The 16599-nt window shown below is 43.0% G+C and overlaps 1 protein-coding gene across 6 annotated transcripts; it reads right to left on the bottom strand.

The window, feature by feature from the left end:
• Positions 1-1026: 1026 nt before the first annotated feature.
• Positions 1027-15510, bottom strand: CDCA7 (cell division cycle associated 7). Of its 6 annotated transcripts, XM_005573505.5 has the most exons (10): positions 15398-15510; positions 11558-11683; positions 10904-11140; positions 6900-7136; positions 6465-6542; positions 5324-5518; positions 4717-4857; positions 3876-4025; positions 3036-3172; positions 1027-2377 (listed from the first exon to the last, which is right to left on the bottom strand). In XM_005573505.5, exons 1-10 carry the CDS (start codon positions 15416-15418, stop codon positions 2347-2349), a joined length of 1353 nt encoding a protein of 450 aa, XP_005573562.1. In that variant the 5' UTR covers positions 15419-15510; the 3' UTR covers positions 1027-2346. The 6 variants fall into 6 exon arrangements, with proteins under 6 accessions (XP_005573562.1, XP_045223208.1, XP_005573567.1 ...); XM_045367273.3 differs by lacking the exon at positions 3036-3172; XM_005573510.5 differs by lacking the exon at positions 10904-11140.
• Positions 15511-16599: the final 1089 nt, after the last annotated feature.

Raw genomic sequence — 16599 nt, 5'->3', positions numbered from 1 at the left:
GTTTTTTTCCCTTCATTCCTGCTGAGAACATTATTTTTGGGTTTTCGTCTTAGTTCCATTAGATTGTAAATCCTTTAAGGATAAGGCATCCAAATCAACTGTTAGTTAATTTTTAATGAAAACCACATTAGCTCTACTTTCTATTAAAACATGGTAACACCTAAACTTTTCCAAATAAGCGTCAATTTATATAAACTCTAAACATTTAAGCTTCCCAATTACATATCCAATAAGGTTGGATTATAATTTGGGTTAAGACCCAAAAAGTTTACAAAAACAAAGTTACTGATTTCTTTTAGATCTACATAGAATACCAGTTGTACTTCATTTAGCTTGCTCTTCTCCCCAAATGTATAGGAGGTAAACATGGCTTCTCAGATAACTCTAGAGGAGACACAGTAAACTTTTTCTGTAAAGTGCCAGGTTGTAAATATCTTAGGTTTTGTGAACCATACTGTCTCTGCTTATCTAACAACCCTTTACAAATGAAAAAAAAAAACTTAGTTCATATGCCATATGAATAAAGGCTGCAGCAGCATGTAGCCCACAGGCTATAGTTTGCCAACTCCTGGTCTAAAGAATTGGACAGCCAGTGTGGTGGTGGCTCTTGCCTGTAATCTTAGCACTTTGGGAGGCCGAGACAGAAGGATCACTTGAGTCTAGGAGTTTGAAACCAGCCTGAGCAACACAGAAGACCTGTCTCTACAAAAAATAATTAAAAAAGCACTGGGCTATGAGAGCTTTTAGATCATGCCTTTGTTTTGATTCTCACAGTCCTGGAACAAGCCTCAATGTACAGCATGCATTTAATGTATGTTTGAATGGTTGATAAAAGTAAGCCAGGGATTGCAAAGCACAACACAAAGGAAAACACTACAAAACTTCATGGGCACGTATTGTTTTCTATCAGGCACTGTGGTGATCTCAGCCCATTTTCTGATCATAGGTATCAGTCCTGTCACCTAGTGAGGTCCTTCCAAATAAGCTGACCTTAGAACTTCAGAAACTTCAGTCAAAAGGCAGACATTTTTAGAAAAGGTGGAAATGGCCTTTTATTTAAATATGAGAAAAAAATTAGAAGTACAGTAAGATTATTTTTAAAAAAGCAGACAAGTTAGAACAAACATTTTATTATTAAAATAAACTTTTGTATAAAAGCATCACAAATCAAAAGCTGTATTTACACTTATCGATTCAAGGTCCAATTACACATCAAACATTGAATGGCACAGCAATGGTTTACACATGCAAGTAAATTGGGACATACAAACACTTAGATTCCGCCTTTACCAAATAACTTGATTAATGCAACAAGGAGTGGGAACACTGACACAGGAAATCTGCCCAGCAACTCGACTGGCAGCGATGTCAGATTAACAAACTGCGGAAAGTTACATCTCCAAAAAGGCACTTCTCATTGTTATAAAAGTGCTTAAAATCTAAATTGAACCTTGTGCCTGGTTTATAAATTTTCAAGAAACTGCAAAGAACCACTGACTAGTTTCTAATATCAAGTTTCCATGCAAAATTGTCCAAGAATTTATTTCCAATACCTTACATGTGAACTGAAATAAACTTTGCAAACTACAATTATGCTAAAGTTTTGTACCGAAAATTCAGCCTACTCATAATTTCCAGATAGCTCTTCCATCATACTTTTAAAGTGTTACATTGCCCACCAACCTTTGAATCATGATTGTGTAAGCTGGACGCACCACTTACCCTTCAGGCAGAAGAAATTAGGAGAAATTAAGTCTCAACTGTGATAACAACTTGTAACATAAGCGCAATACATGGGATTGAGAGGCATCAATCTGCAATAATTACCTAATTTTTCCACATGGTTTTAAGACTTTTGTGCCTTGATTATATTAAAAATTTCAACTAGTATGAATGCTAAATCATACTTGTTTTTGTGTAAACAAGTTAGAAGGTTCTTCTCTGAAATTCAATAGATCTAGTTAGTTAATACTTTTATTGTGTTTCCAAGTGCTTAGGTTTTATGAGGGCTATTTCAACACCAAGTAAATAAAATATGCTTTCATAAAACTGTAATTTAAAAGAAATTCAAAAACTAAGTGGTTGGAGAGGGGCATTGGAAATAGAGGGGGATGCTATGAGATGGGGGTTGGGAACAGAGAAGAAACTGTAGGAGGGCAAAGTGTAACTAGTAATATACCTTCTGTGATGCTCCAGAAACACATGTCTACTAAGATTAACTTGATTGGAGTTTCTTAGGAAACAGGCTGATCATCAAGATTCTTAACTCAAGTTTCAGTGAAAAAATTGGAAACTTTTATAAGAAAGATTTGAGAAGCAGAAGGCAGGCAGCAAATTTTCCAGATATTATGCCTGCATTTCAAATTCCTGTTTCAGGCTGTGAAAGACAAAAGGAAACGTGTCAGGACATAGTTTTCAACCAAAGAATTCTCTTTTGAAAGCCTAATTCATTTTTAAAAACATTTTTGTTGTGTTGTAACATCACTATGGTCAAGTGTACACATCTTCAAGTATATAATCTGACTTTTTCATACACACCCACCCACCTGGGTTACCACCACCTAAGTGAAGACAGAAAATGTTCTCATCCGTTCCTGCGTGCCCCTTTCCAGTCAGTCTCCACCCCGCCAGACATAACCACTCTTCTGACATCTGTCATCTTTTTTTTTTTTTTTTTTGAGACGGAGTCTCGCTCTGTCACCCAGGCTGGAGTGCAGTGGCCGGATCTCAGCTCACTGCAAGCTCCGCCTCCCGGGTTCACGCCATTCTCCTGCCTCAGCCTCCCGAGTAGCTGGGACTACAGGCGCCTGCCACCTCGCCCGGCTAAGTTTTTGTATTTTTAGTAGAGACGGGGTTTCACTGTGTTAGCCAGGATGGTCTCGATCTCCTGACCTCGTGATCCGCCCGTCTCGGCCTCCCAAAGTGCTGGGATTACAGGCTTGAGCCACCGCGCCCGGCCGACATCTGTCATCTTTTCATTAAGATATAAATGAATATAAGATTCGGATGTGGAAGAGAAAAAAAACACCCACTACCTTTTCAAGTAGGCATGCACATTCCCAAAGCCATGGTATTTGGCTAAATACACAAGGACCCCAGTCGCACACCGTCCATCTCGCTGCCGGCAGAAACTGCAGTTGCAGATTCCTCGACAAGGCGGGCAACGCCAGTTCTGAAGGAGGATTGTCAAACGGCACAATTCAGTTAAACCTTACCTCCCCACCAACTTATCTACATTACATTTAACCCCTTCTTTACGGTTAAAAATTTATATGATTAATATGCATTAGTCATGCCTGATGCTTCCTTCCAGCAGTGGAAGTTACAAGCAGCTACCAGGAATAAATGGAGCAGCAACTTCCCAGGGACAGTTCAGACCTGAGTATGGTGGAAGCGGCTCATGCCTATGCAGCACCATCACTCTGAATTCATTTGTGTTCTGAATTAAGAGCACCCTGGAATGGGTGTGGTGCCTCAAACCTGTATTCCCGGCACTTTAGGAGGCTGAGGCGGGTGGATCACGAGGTCAAGAGATCAAGACCATCCTGGCCAACGTGGTGAAACCCCGTCTCTACTAAAAATACAAAAATTAGCTGGGTATGGTGGCGTGCACCTATAGTCCCAGCTACTTGGGAGGCTGAGGCAGGATAATCGCTTGAACCCAGGAGGCAGAGGTTGCAGTGAGCTGAGATCACAACACTGCACTCCAGCCTGGCAACAGAATGCGACTCCATCTAAAAAAAAAAAAAAAAAAAAAAAAGAGAGCATCCCTTAACAGAAAGGGCTCCACCCCTTCACCAATGCCTTTTTCTGGCCTCATCACAGTTTGTGATTGACCTTCAAGCCCACAGGACCAACCCCTGGCAGGCACCTACCGGATCCAGTAGAGCATCCCTGACCTCTTCACCATAACGGTTTCGAAGGCAGGGGCCGCAGAACTGGCCTCGAACGCCCCAGCAGTCTGGGTTTCTGCAGTTTGTTTTGGTATCAATAGTCTTCTGACGGCATTGATGACAAGTAGAGCCCTACAAATAAGCAATTAAGAAAAAACAAAAAACAAAAAGCCACTGCTTTTTAACAGAGAAAATGGCATATTTACAGAATGTCCCTCTTCGTAGTATAGTCTTACATTTTGTCTGTCAATCTCTGTATACACATGTACATGCCAGGGTATGAAAAATAACTCAACCAGGTGCAGTGGCTCACACCTGTAATCCCAGCATTCTGGGAGGCTGAGGAGAGTGGATCGCTTGAGCCAAGGAGTTTGAGACCAGCCTGGGCAACATGGCAAAACCCCATCTCCACTAAAAACATAAAACTTGGCCTGGTGTGGTAAAACCACTTTCCTTTAAGAAAAGGTCTTATTAAAAAATAACCTACCCAAATCCATTTTTATCTTCGGTGCACCACCACACCCCAGCACCTAGCTATGTATACACACATAATAGATATGCAATAAATATATGTTGAATGAATTGATTTCTAAATTAGGAGAAAAGATTTACCACGACTACAGACTTACTAAGCAGATAATTCCACTGTGAAAGAGGGCTAAATCCCAGGGATACTTAAAACTTTTCCTTCCTTGTGTGAAAAAAACATATAGGCACAGATTTCACATGCTAAGCCCTTTAGACCCTGGGCAACACTTAGGGACAGAAGCTCTCTTCCTCTCACAGATGTTTACATTCTCAGGTGTAATTGAGAGGCTCTCACCAGTGAACGGTTATATATCTTCTCTCGAGAGTTGCTGCAGATGTTCTCCAACTCTTCCTCTGTAATTTCTTCCACTGGGCGAATTATATGCGGAAGGGTCATGGATGATCTGGAGCGACGACTTCTGGGCAGGTCATCTTCCTGCATCACGAGGAATACAAAACACAGAGCTTAAAAACTGAAAAACTGATTGAAAGAGATTCAAAACTGAGAACTAGAGATTCAAATATGAAACAGAGATTCAAAACTGGCTCTCCCCAGCTCTGAATCTCAGATACTTGACTTGTAATTTCTTCTCACGAACTTCAACCTGGAAATCTCTCCTAGAGCTAATGGTAGAAAAACTGGCCATATGCTTACTGTAGCCATAACTGGACATTTTGGAAACGATGCCTGCAATTAAGAAGAGATGAAGAAAACCCAATTCTCACCTGCTAATAAAATTACCAAGTAAGCTTATGTGACATTTACAATTGTGAATGGTTAGAGAAAAACATTTACTATGGAACTCCTGGTGTTGAGGATGTGTGTGTACCTGCGCTGTGTACGATGCCAGGCCTACTGAAGATGAGAATCAGAAGAGCAAGTACCAATGCAAAGAACTCACGTTCATGTAGCCATCCATGGTCTTCCTCTTTCTCACCAACATGTACTTATCCTCTTCCTCCTCCTCCTCCATGGGTAGAGCGTCAAGGGACCCGAGGATCCGGGACCTTGACCTGGTAAGAGGACGAGCTCTCCGTTCGGGGTTTCTCCTGGAAGCAACACCCGGGAATGTACGCCTTCGCGGTCTCCTCGATTGCTAAACAAAGCACGCATAAGGGAATCCATTTATTCCACAATAAAGAGAAGTAGTACTTTGGGGAATTCATACCTTCTCCTTAAGGATGTTTTAAGTAAAGAGAGCTCTATTTTTTCATTTTCTTTGTCATTTACATCATGCATGGCAAAATGAGCCTAAAACCTATATGGCTATCTTTATTTTGCTTTTGTAACACCAAGCCCAGTTTCTTTCAACTTGAGAGATGAGCTATTTATTCTTTTACTTAATGAAGATGTAAGAAATGATCTTCTCTTCTAAAAAAAAATGTTTTCTCTGATGTCTCTTGACCCTGTAGAAACACATTCAGTTTCTACATTGCACAATAGAGGGATATCTGTATGGTTTCCCTCTTTCCATCTTTCCTTTCCTCAGGGGAAGGCAGGAAAAAGAAATCTTTTCTATCACAGCAGACACACCAAATCTCCCTGAGTTGTAGAATTCTTCAGAATGCAATTGTATGATACCCAGCTATGACTTGATAAGAAATTGTGATTTTCTTATTCTATTTTCATTCTCCAATTTTAAAAACATCTATTGCACATCTACCATGTAGGAGGAATGTGCTCACACTGGAGAAGAGAAAAAAATTTTTGATCTCCATTACCTGCCCATGAGGGCAGGTAATTAGTCTAGTTGACTAATTAGTCTAGTTGACTAATTACCTAGTGAGGGGCTTAGTCTAGTTGGGAAGGAAAGAAATAACCAATCAAAAGGGGTTTAGTGCCACAGGAGCACAGCAAGGAGAGACCAAACTACCCAGGATTCAAGGAGGATCATCCAGAGATCTGTCAGGGGGTTTCCTCTAGGTCCCCTTCGTTTGTCTAGAAGGCCACACAAATAAAGAAATTAGATTTTTAAATACAACACAGATCTACCTTACGTGTGCCAAAAACACTACTGTATATAAACAAGGACTGGGACTTACTGAGTCGGAGCCTGGGAGGGGATGTCTTCCAGGGAACGAGCCAGGGAAGCTTTCTAATTCAGACATGAGTTTTGCAAGCTAAAAAGGGAGAAAATTAAACTGATATCATTGGCTTAGAATAACTGCTGAAAATGAGCAACTAACTTCTTGAAAATACTGAAGCACATCTCCTGGTTTGAAATCTGAAAGTAAGTTGACACATTCAAAGTTTCTGATTTCCCCTATATACTTAACCAGGCCTTTAACAGATTACAAAAAAGGAGTTCAGGGAAGGAAACACATTTTGAGGCACACATTGAAGACTTCACAGGTAAACAAAAGTAACTTTTTATTCATGTAACAGAAAAAAATAACTTTTTTGTGTGATAGAACAGATTTAAGCAATGAGTCGCTTAGAGAGGAAAAATTAATTCTAACACAAAGTCAGATACCTACCATTGCTTTGTTTTGCTTTATATTTAAAGCCCTTTTCTCCAAAAAATTCATGCCACTTTCATCTTCTGAATCGGAGTTGGAATCAGTCACAGAATTCTCTGAGGGCTGGGGGGACTCTGCTTTTTTGTTGGTTGCTCCCCTAGTACTTCGTGCTGGAAACTTCATCGCCACCCTGAGAGGTCCAGAGTGCCTGCACTGGCTGCGGGTCCTACAGCCTTCCCGAACTGACTGCAGCCTCTAATCACAACAATGGAGTCATTAGGACTTGATCAGCAGACAAGCTTCATCAGTATGACTACAAAGTCCCTTCTGAACGAGACACTTGTCTGAAATGAATTTTAACTGAACATTGACACCTCTGGGTAACAAAATCAGGAACTACAAAGAGTACAACAATCAACAGAATGCAGTTTAATTCCATGCAGCCTATCTGGACCACACTGCTATAAGCTATTTTCACAGTCCCTAGGCCTGTGGGTCTGAGCCTTTTAAATGTTAAAATTCCTACCACCTACTTTTCATTTCTTTAAAAACAGATCTTTATGTATTTTAAAAGAATTCTGACAAGAACAAATGTGTTCTCCTGGCTGGGTGCAGTGGCTCACGTCTGTAATCCCAGCACTTTGGGAGGCCAAGGCGGGTGAAACACTTGAGCCCAGGAGTTCGAGACCAGCCTGGGCAACATGGTGAAACCCCATCTCTGCCAAAAAAAATACAAAAATTAGCTGGGCATGGTGGCGCACGCCTGTGGTCCCAGCTACTGGGAAGGCTGAGGTGGAAGAATGGCTTGAACCCAGGTGGCAGAGGCTCAGTGAGCCGTGTTCGTGCTACTGTACGCCAGGCCTGGGTGACAGAGCCAGACCCTGTCTTGAGGGAAAAAAAAAAAAAAAAAGGGGAAAAAAATGTGTTCCCCTATAAATATGGCCTCAATGTTGATGGCAATATTAAATTATATTAACATATCTCAATTTTCTACTTTACAAAATCATATAATAAAATATACATAAGATTTATCATGTTAACCATTTCTAAGTGCACAGGTCAATGGCATTAAATACATGCACATTGTTGTGCAGCCATCACCACCATCCATCTCCAGAATGTTATCATCTTCTCCAACTAAAACTCCCTCATACCCATTAAACAGTAATTCCCCATTCCCTCTTTCCCTCCGCCCCTGGCAACCATCATCCTATTTTCTGTCTATAAATTTGACTTCTCTAGGTACTTCTCTAATCTACTTTCAGAAGCTCAAAATAAAAATATTTCCAGATTCCAAAAGTAATATAGGTTTTCATCATTAAAAATTTATCCAAATTAGCCATAGGGTAATATAAATCAAAATCACAATGAGAGGCCAGGCGCAGTGGCTCACGCCTGTAATCCCAGTGCTTTGGGAGGCCGGGGCAGGCAGATCACCTGACATCAGGAGTTGGACACCAGCCTGGCCAGCATGGTGAAACCCCATCTCTACTAAAAATACAAAAATTAGCCAGGCACAGTGACACACGCCTGTAATCCCAGTTACTTGGGAGGCTGAGGCAAGAAAATCGCTTGAACCCAGGAGGCGGAGGTTGCGGTGAGCTGAGATCATGCCACTGCACTCCAGTCTGGGCTACAGAGCAAGACTCCGTCTCCAAAAAAAACAAAAACAAAAACAATAACAAAACAACAACAACAAAAAAACCCACACACAAAACATAATGAGACACCAACCACTTCATAGTAGAGCTAAAAAGCAAAAGAAGGCCGGGTATGGTGGCTCACATCTGTAATCCCAGCACTTTGGGAGGCTGAGATGGGCAGATCACCTGAGGTCAGGAGTTCGAGACCAGCCTGGCCAAGACGGCAAAACCCCGTCTCTACTAAAAATATAAAAAATTAGTCGGGTGTGGTGGCACGCGCCTGTAGTCCCAGCTACTCGGAGGCTGAGACACAAGAATCGCTTGAACCCAGGAGGCGGAGATTGTGGTGAGCCAAAATTGTGCCACTGTACTCCAGCCTGGGTGACAGAGTGAGACTCTGTCTCAAAAAAAAAAAAAAAAAGCAAAAGGAAAATTAAAAAAACTATTAGCAAAAATTTGGAGAAATTGTAACCCTCACACACTGCTGGTAGGAATGTAAACTGGTATAGCCACTTTGTCTATTTCTCAAAAGGTTAAACAGTTACTACATGAACCACAATTCTACTCCTATGTACATACCTAAGAGTATATATCTACACAAAAACTTGTACACGAATGTTCACAGTAGCATTATTCATAATAGCCAAAAAAGTGCAAACAACCCACTTATCCATCAACTGATGAATGGGTAAATCAAATGTGGTTGATTTACACAACAGAATATTCTGCAATAAAATGAACTAACACATGCCACAACATAATAAACCTTGAAATCATTATCCTAAGTGAAAGAAGCCAGTCGCAAAAGACCACATATCATGATTCAATTTATATGAAATATCCACAACAGGCTAATCTATGACAGCAGAAAGCAGACTGATGGTTGCCAGGAGCTAGAGGTGTTGGGAAGGAATAAGGAGTGACTGTTAATGGGTACAGAGTCATTTTTCGGGGTCATAAAGGTACTCCAAAATTGACTGTGGTAATGGTTGCAGGTAAAAAAAAAAGAGAGAAGAAAAAATATCACCCATAAAGTCCCTGAATTTCACCTATAAAGACCCAGTTTTAACACTAAAATATTTATTAAGGCCAGCAAAGTGGCTCATGGCTGTAATCCCAGTACTTTTGGAGGCCAAGACGGAAGGACTGCTTGGGCCCAAGAGTTCGAGAACAGCCTGAGCAACAAAGTGAGCCCACATCTCTACAAAAAATTTTTTAAAGTTCCCAGGCAGGGTGGCACATGCCTGTAATCTCAGTTACTGGGTAGGCTGAGGAGGGAGAATCACTTAAGCCCAGGAGGTGGAGGCTGCAGTGAGCCATGATCGCACCACTTACTCCAGCCTGATTGACAGTGCAAGACCCTGTCTCAAAAAAGTCTTACATGCCCACAAACAGCTTTTTGTACTTTTAGTGTCCACGGATTTAGAGAGTACAAAACAACAAAAACCTTTCATGAGTTCCTACCAATTATAATGAATTGGCATTTTACTAATCATGACAGTATCTTCAAAGAACTGAAACACTGCCCAGAAATTATTCAGGCTATTGACAATGTTTGTGTCACACGCAGATCTGCAGACTGGCCCCTCTGCAACAAACTCCAGTAAGCACTGATTTGGACCAAAACACTCCTTGGCCAGGTAGACTGCCACTTGTATCAATGTTACTCAAACCATGATCCTCAGGCAGTAGATCCATGTCAGACCAGTGAGTTGAACAGCATGCACCTGATTATCAGTAAATGCACTGCTTCCTTTGTCGAGAAAGTCTTTGGAATGAGAGAATGTGTATAGAATTAAACAGTACGCTCAGAAAGAGTGGGACCAAGGCACAGCACAACAGTGGCAGCAGCAGTTAAAGGAAGGTAGCGTGCATAGGAAAAGCCAACCAAGGAGCAAAAGTAGCAGCAGGCAGGGCCCTCAATGTCATTATCTGCAATGGCGCTCCTGCACATAAGTTATCACAGGTTTTCAAGATGCAGCCACAGATCTACTATGAGACCAACATTTATCAAAGGTCTGCTCTATGACAGGCACTAGGGCTGGGCACTTGAACTTAAATGCAAATGTAGATAATATTTAGGACTAGTGTGCTTCCTGATTAGGCTGGATTTTTGTGGTAATGAAAATCTGGAGATTGGCCAATTTTATCTTACCAGTTTCCAAATTTTCAGAGCCTACAAAATGTTCATGATTTATAAGTCCAGCTACATTAGTAAACACTGCTCTAAGACATGAAGAAAATACTCAAAATTTTAAAAAGGTCAACAAAGGCTGTTGGCATGACTAAAATCAAAATCGTAAGAAAAAATTTTTTAAAAATATGTCATGCCTCTAAATGTATCTTACTTCTTGAAACTGGTGAAATTCTCAAACTCACCATTCCATCTTGTATCTCACTCTCTGAGAAACCGCAAAAGGATTCATCGTCAGAGTCGGCATGAAAAATACTGGCCAGTTCGTTAGTGACATCTGGCCTTGGTTTCTGTAAAAATCCACAATGGTCTAATACATCTTGCACCTCACTTTCTGAAAAGCCGCAGAAAGATTCATTATCAGAGTCCTCATAAAAAACATTTGCCAGTTCTTCACTGATATCTGACCTGAATTTAGGTTTCTGTAAAATAAATAAATAAATGTGGTTGTGCATTTTTTTTCTTTTTCAAGAACCAATTTTCCATAAACCGTGCAGAGAGCAAATCACATTTACAAGTGCACTACAAGAGAACAGCTTTTGTTACAAAGAAAAATGGTTCAGAGGTTTACAAATGATTTCTGAGTTGTTATGGCAAATCATCATGCATGTTAGGTTAGGCGACATTTCAAAAGGATAGAATAAGTAGCTAATCTACCTCCAACAATTACTACCTAGAACCACAGCAAAAAGTGAAATGAAATTATAGTGCATACTGTATTTTCATAACGGCTGTATAGAAATGTAGGCAAAAAGCAAGCAGTTTTAATCACGCACAAAGCATCTGGGGCATTTTGAGCACTGCAGACTCAATTCTGTTTATTCTCAGGCAGCACTTACCGTGTTTGCAAAATTATCGGAAGCAAAGCTGTCACAACTGTCATCAGAGGATGACGAGGTTTCCATGGAAATCAACTTCACATATCTGAATTTCTTTAAGTTCTTCTTTACTCTGAGATCTTTCTGCTGCAAATGGAAATAGCAACCCTATTAAGCATGATGCTTACTTTATTTAACTAAAGACATCATTTTTTTGGTTTAGTAGGTTCAAAGAGCACAGAGTAGATATGTCCATTTATCATACCCTACATAGAAAAGGAAGTTTGTCAACTGCTACAAAAAACCTTTTCTTTCTTCTTTTTGTAAGAAGCAGGATCTCGCTCTGTCATCCAGGCTAAAGCGCAGTGGTGAGATCATGGCTTACTGCAACCTGGAACTCCTGAGCTCAAGCAAGCCTCCTGTCTCAGCCTCCTGAGTAGACAGGACTACAGGCATGTGCCACCATGCCCAGCTAACTTATTTTATTTTTTTAGAGATGGGGTCTTGCTATATTGCCCAGGTTGGCCTCAAACTCCTGGACTCAAGCGATCCTCTCACCTGAGCCTCCCAAAGTGCTTGGATTACAGGCATTAGCCACTGTACCTGGACCCAAAAATCTTTAAAACCAGGTCAAATTCTTTTTTTTTTTTTTTTTTGGAGACAGAGGCTCGCTCTGTTGCCCAGACTGGGGTGCAGTGGTGCGATCTTGGCTCACTGCAAGCTCCGCCTCCTGGATTCATGCCATTCTCCTGCCTCAGCCCTCCGAGTAGCTGGGACTACAGGCGAGTAGCTGGGACTACAGGCGTCCGCCACCACGCCCAGCTAATTTTTTGTATTTTTAGTAGAAACGGAGTTTCACCGTGTTAGCCAGGATGGTCTCGATCTCCTGACCTAGAGATCCGCCCACCTCAGCCTCCCAAAGTGCTGGGATTACCGGCGTGAGCCACCGCGCCCGGCCAAAACCAGGTCAAATTCTAAGAAGGGATCCCTTGGCAGGAAAATTATAAAGACATTTATCAATTTTTTCAAACATCTGTAGAGCTACCTCTCAACCCACCTTTATAAGCCCCTAATCTTCAGCTCTTAACATTATACTGAGCTCCACAGGAGTTTTTAATGCTAAACTCCTAAAACCCAACCTGTTTTTTTTTTTAAATTAAACTATACTTATAAAAGGAAATTTCAAAAGTACAAAATGGCAGAAAGATTTTCTCCCTCAGCCAAAATCAAGCTAATGAGGTATTTTTTGTAAGCTTTGGGCTATGTACTGTGATGCTAATTTCACGAACTACAAAAACTGGGCAGGACCTCTACTTCAAGATGGCAGGCTTCCAAGCAGGCCCCATTCCAATCAAGAGGGCTATCCTGATTTCCACACAAGTCTTTACAAAGCAAATACATCAAACCCTTCAACAGATGGTACAAGGAGCCAAGTTAAAGGTCAAACAGCACTCCAAATGCAGGTGGGATACCTGATTCCATTTTAGCACTCTATTACTTGAGGCTGTCATTCAGCTCTTTCTGCTGTCCCTTTGCTATACAAGACTTAAGTTTTTAAAAGTCCTTTTATAAAGTGCAAATTACTTATATAGAAATGCTTCATTCATTCATAAATACTGAACAGCCTGGCACCGCTCTCAGAAAATGCAATTGGCATCTATCTTGTGTAAAAAAGGATAGCGGTTTGTCATTTCTTAACATTTAACGAGATTTCTTAAGTGTTGCTTTAGGTCCTGTATTTTTATTCTCTTAAATGGGGCCATGGAATAGCAGAAGTGATTCCTTATACTGAAAACTTTGAAAGGGCAAGCTCTGCTACAGATTCTACAAAATATGCTAAGATGTAAGATGTCAGGTGACCAGAACGCTGTTGCCCTCCTTCTTTGCCTAACATTATGCATTTCAGTCTCTTGAAAATACATGAGGGCACTCCCAACATCCCTATACCCCTAAGTAAACTCCGTTCAATCATCTTAGGAAGTTTTTGTCTTTTGCCTTTTTAACAAGGCAGGACAATGTGTAAAGGGTAGAGCTACTAAATATAAAGGTTAGGTGTGTGTGTAGGAGGGTGGCGCACACCTGTAATCCCAGCGCTTTGGGAAGCCAAGGTGGGAGGATCACTGGAGCCCACGAGTTTGAGACCAGCCTGGGGAACATGGTGAATCTCCGTTTCTACTAAAAATACAAAAATCAGCCGAGTGTGGCGGTGCGCACATGTAGTCCCAGTTACTTGGGAGGCTGAGGTGGGAAGACTGCTTGAGGCCGGTAGGCTGCAGTGAGCCGTGATTGTGCCACTGCACTCCAGCCTGGGACACAATGAATGTTGGGAACTGAAAAGGATCTCAGATCCCATTTTCCAGATAAGGAAATTGAAGGCCCCAGGAAGGTGTAATAGACTGCAAGATCACAGGGGCAGAAACAGCAGTACTCCTCGCATTACTGCAGGAATTACCATCTTTTATTCATCAATCTACCTGCAAGCAGTCAGAGGCCCCAGACAGCCTCAAAGGCGGCATTCTATTAGGTGCTGTCCGAGAAATCCATGCTGAGTTTTAACAAGTCAGCACAAGCCAAGAGTTATTTACCAGGCAAATGTATCTTTGGAGGAAAAGCCACAAAAGAGCAGCAAGGCAAACAGTCAAGACGGAGATGAACTTCTTTGGCAGGTAATAACTAATACCATTTATAGTAGTTTTTCGTGCCAGGCACTATGTTAAGTACGCTTTCAGGTCAGGTTTAATTCTTTGCAACATAGGTGCTATCGTTATTCTCACTTAGCCAATGAGGAAACTGAGGCTCAGGAAGGCGAAATGGATTACTGAAGTCCCATGGCGACTCAAATTTGAACCCAGGCACGTCAGGTTCCAAGACCAGCTACACATGGTTTTCTACATCCGGAAAGCCAATGCCCAGCTCCACCGGGGCGGCCACTCAGCCCTGAAACCACGCCTCATCGCACCCACCCCCGCGAACCTGTCCTCCCCTGCGTGGGTCCCAAACCCCTGATACTTATTTTAAACGTGTCATTGTCTTCCGTTTCACCCAACCCCCACTCTTCTACCCTCTCCAGGAGCCCGACCCTACGTTCTGGCTTCCGTTAGAGCAAAAAGTAACGTTCCATTCAGAGCAACGTCTTGCAGCTAAGAGTAAGGCTAGGGGGTTGGGGGTTGGGGGTTGGGGGTGGGGGTGGAGGAAGTGGGAAACGAGCAAATGGTCGGCGAACGGTTTGGCCCACCAAGCCCTTTAAATGCACTTAACCACCGCCCGGTACTACCGTCGCTTCCCACTGCGTGCGCAAGCCAAGTTCTAAGAGACCGGTTCGAAAGACCTTAACGATCCAACGCACTGGCCCTCAGCAGTTAGAAACGGACGCGGCTTTTGCCGGGAGGGGTGCGCGCCCAAGGGCCACCCACTTAGCGTGGGTATAGACGCGGCGAGCCACGCACTGGCTCCGAGTTGTGTGCGGAAAAAGGATGGGCCGCCGCAGGACAAACTCCTAGGGGGCAAGCAGGCCGGCTCTGCCCGGCAGGCACAATCGGGACCGGCCAGCCCTCCCGGCCGGTGTACGGCCTTTGGCGGGCGCACGTGCCTAGGGCTTTCCAGCGCTGCCAGCCGTCCTGCAAACGACTCAAGTCTCCACGCCGCCCGCACTTCGGATGCGCACGCCGCGCAGGAACGTCCCCATGGCCCTCAGTTATTCTAGGTGCACTAAATCGGGGGCTTGCCCAAGCGGGCAACGCCTAGGAAGGCCACCAGTTGAAAGGCAGCGCTAGGCTGCGGAGTTGGAGAGGGTCGGCCCGCGCCCGCCTGCGTCCAGCACCCACCGCGCCCGCCCCTCGGGTTAGCCCGCCCAGCCCTCACCGGCACGCGGCGAGCGTCCATGCTGGTGGCGGGTGCCCAGGTCGGCGCTTGGAGCGGGGAGAGCGGAGCAGCAGCGCGGTCAGCGGTCCCACAGCAGGAGGAGCAGCATCAGCGCGGCCTGCAGGCGGGGCACGCCGACCCGGGCCCGGAGGGGCGGGGCTCGGGCTGTCTTTCCCGCGTTGGGACACAGGTCCTGAAAGCTGTGGTAACGGCCAGACTCGGCGCAAGATTAGGTGATCCCCTGGAAAAAACATGACCTCCCTATATATTCTGACCTAAAAGGATAGCCTTGGCTACTCCTAAAATCCCTTTGAGAAAGGGGCGCTTTAGGGGCTACAGAGACCACTCTCCTTACGCAGCTGTACGGTCCTGAGCGAGTGGCGCGAAAATGGTTCGTATTGCCCCGGGGTTTTCTGGCTGATTTGCATGAATTCTCGTAGTGGCGGAGGGAAAGTGGAGTCTCGGGGGTAAAGGAGAGGAGTGCGAGGGTGGCGCGGGTCACGCACCATGGCTTTTACCACTTTCATTGCTGCATGCGGTTTACAAGATTTAAAAACTCATAGAATCCAGCACGAACTCCACTCTTCATAATCCAATTCACCGCCCCTGGATGTAACCTCTTATCTGGGAACCACACCATTATCTGAAGCAATAAAAATAGTTAAATCCTGATCTTTCTTTCCAAAAAGCACAGGAAGCCGACTTGTTTTATATTAGACTTGTGGTTTTCAAAGTAGAAGAAAAGCCGCAGCCGCTTGATGAAGACATCTATAATATAGTTAACCTTTAACGATTATCTGTTGGGGATAGAAACTAAAGATTTAACAATTGTGGCTTGATGACCTTTTCTGTCTTCAGAATTGAGAACTACCCTGAGTCAGTGCGAACGGGAAACACTTTTCATTGCCCTTTTAACCAAACTTAGCATTACAACGAAATAATGAAATAAAGTGAGGCTTTTTGTGTGTGTGAAGAGCAAAAAACTTGCTTCTAGAAGAAAAAGTAAATTTAGTTTCTTTAGAAGACACTAATTATACTCTCAACATTTAAAACAAGCGCTTGAAATAAAAACATTCGCATTTCCCACCTCATTTCAAAACTTTTCTCTGGGGAATAATTAATTCCTTCGCAGTAGGAGTGTGCATGGACATACTGTGTTCCTCTCTGGGTATACTGAATACAAAAATTGAGCAAGTAAATAA

The sequence above is a fragment of the Macaca fascicularis genome, chromosome 12 (assembly GCF_037993035.2).
Source record: "Macaca fascicularis isolate 582-1 chromosome 12, T2T-MFA8v1.1".
Lineage (NCBI taxonomy): Eukaryota > Metazoa > Chordata > Mammalia > Primates > Cercopithecidae > Macaca > Macaca fascicularis.
This window is presented reverse-complemented; position numbering and strand designations above follow the sequence as displayed.

What these genes read in the sequence shown, in the direction of transcription:
- CDCA7 (XM_005573505.5), bottom strand. Translation starts at nt 15,418, where the DNA reads ATGGACGCTCGCCGCGTGCCG. An exon ending in CCGATAATTTTGCAAACACG is followed by an intron (nt 11,141 to 11,557) that starts GTAAGTGCTGCC and finishes TTTATTTTACAG; the next exon opens with AAACCTAAATTCAGGTCAGA. An exon ending in AGATATATAACCGTTCACTG is followed by an intron (nt 4,026 to 4,716) that starts GTGAGAGCCTCT and finishes GCTTATTTGTAG; the next exon opens with GGCTCTACTTGTCATCAATG.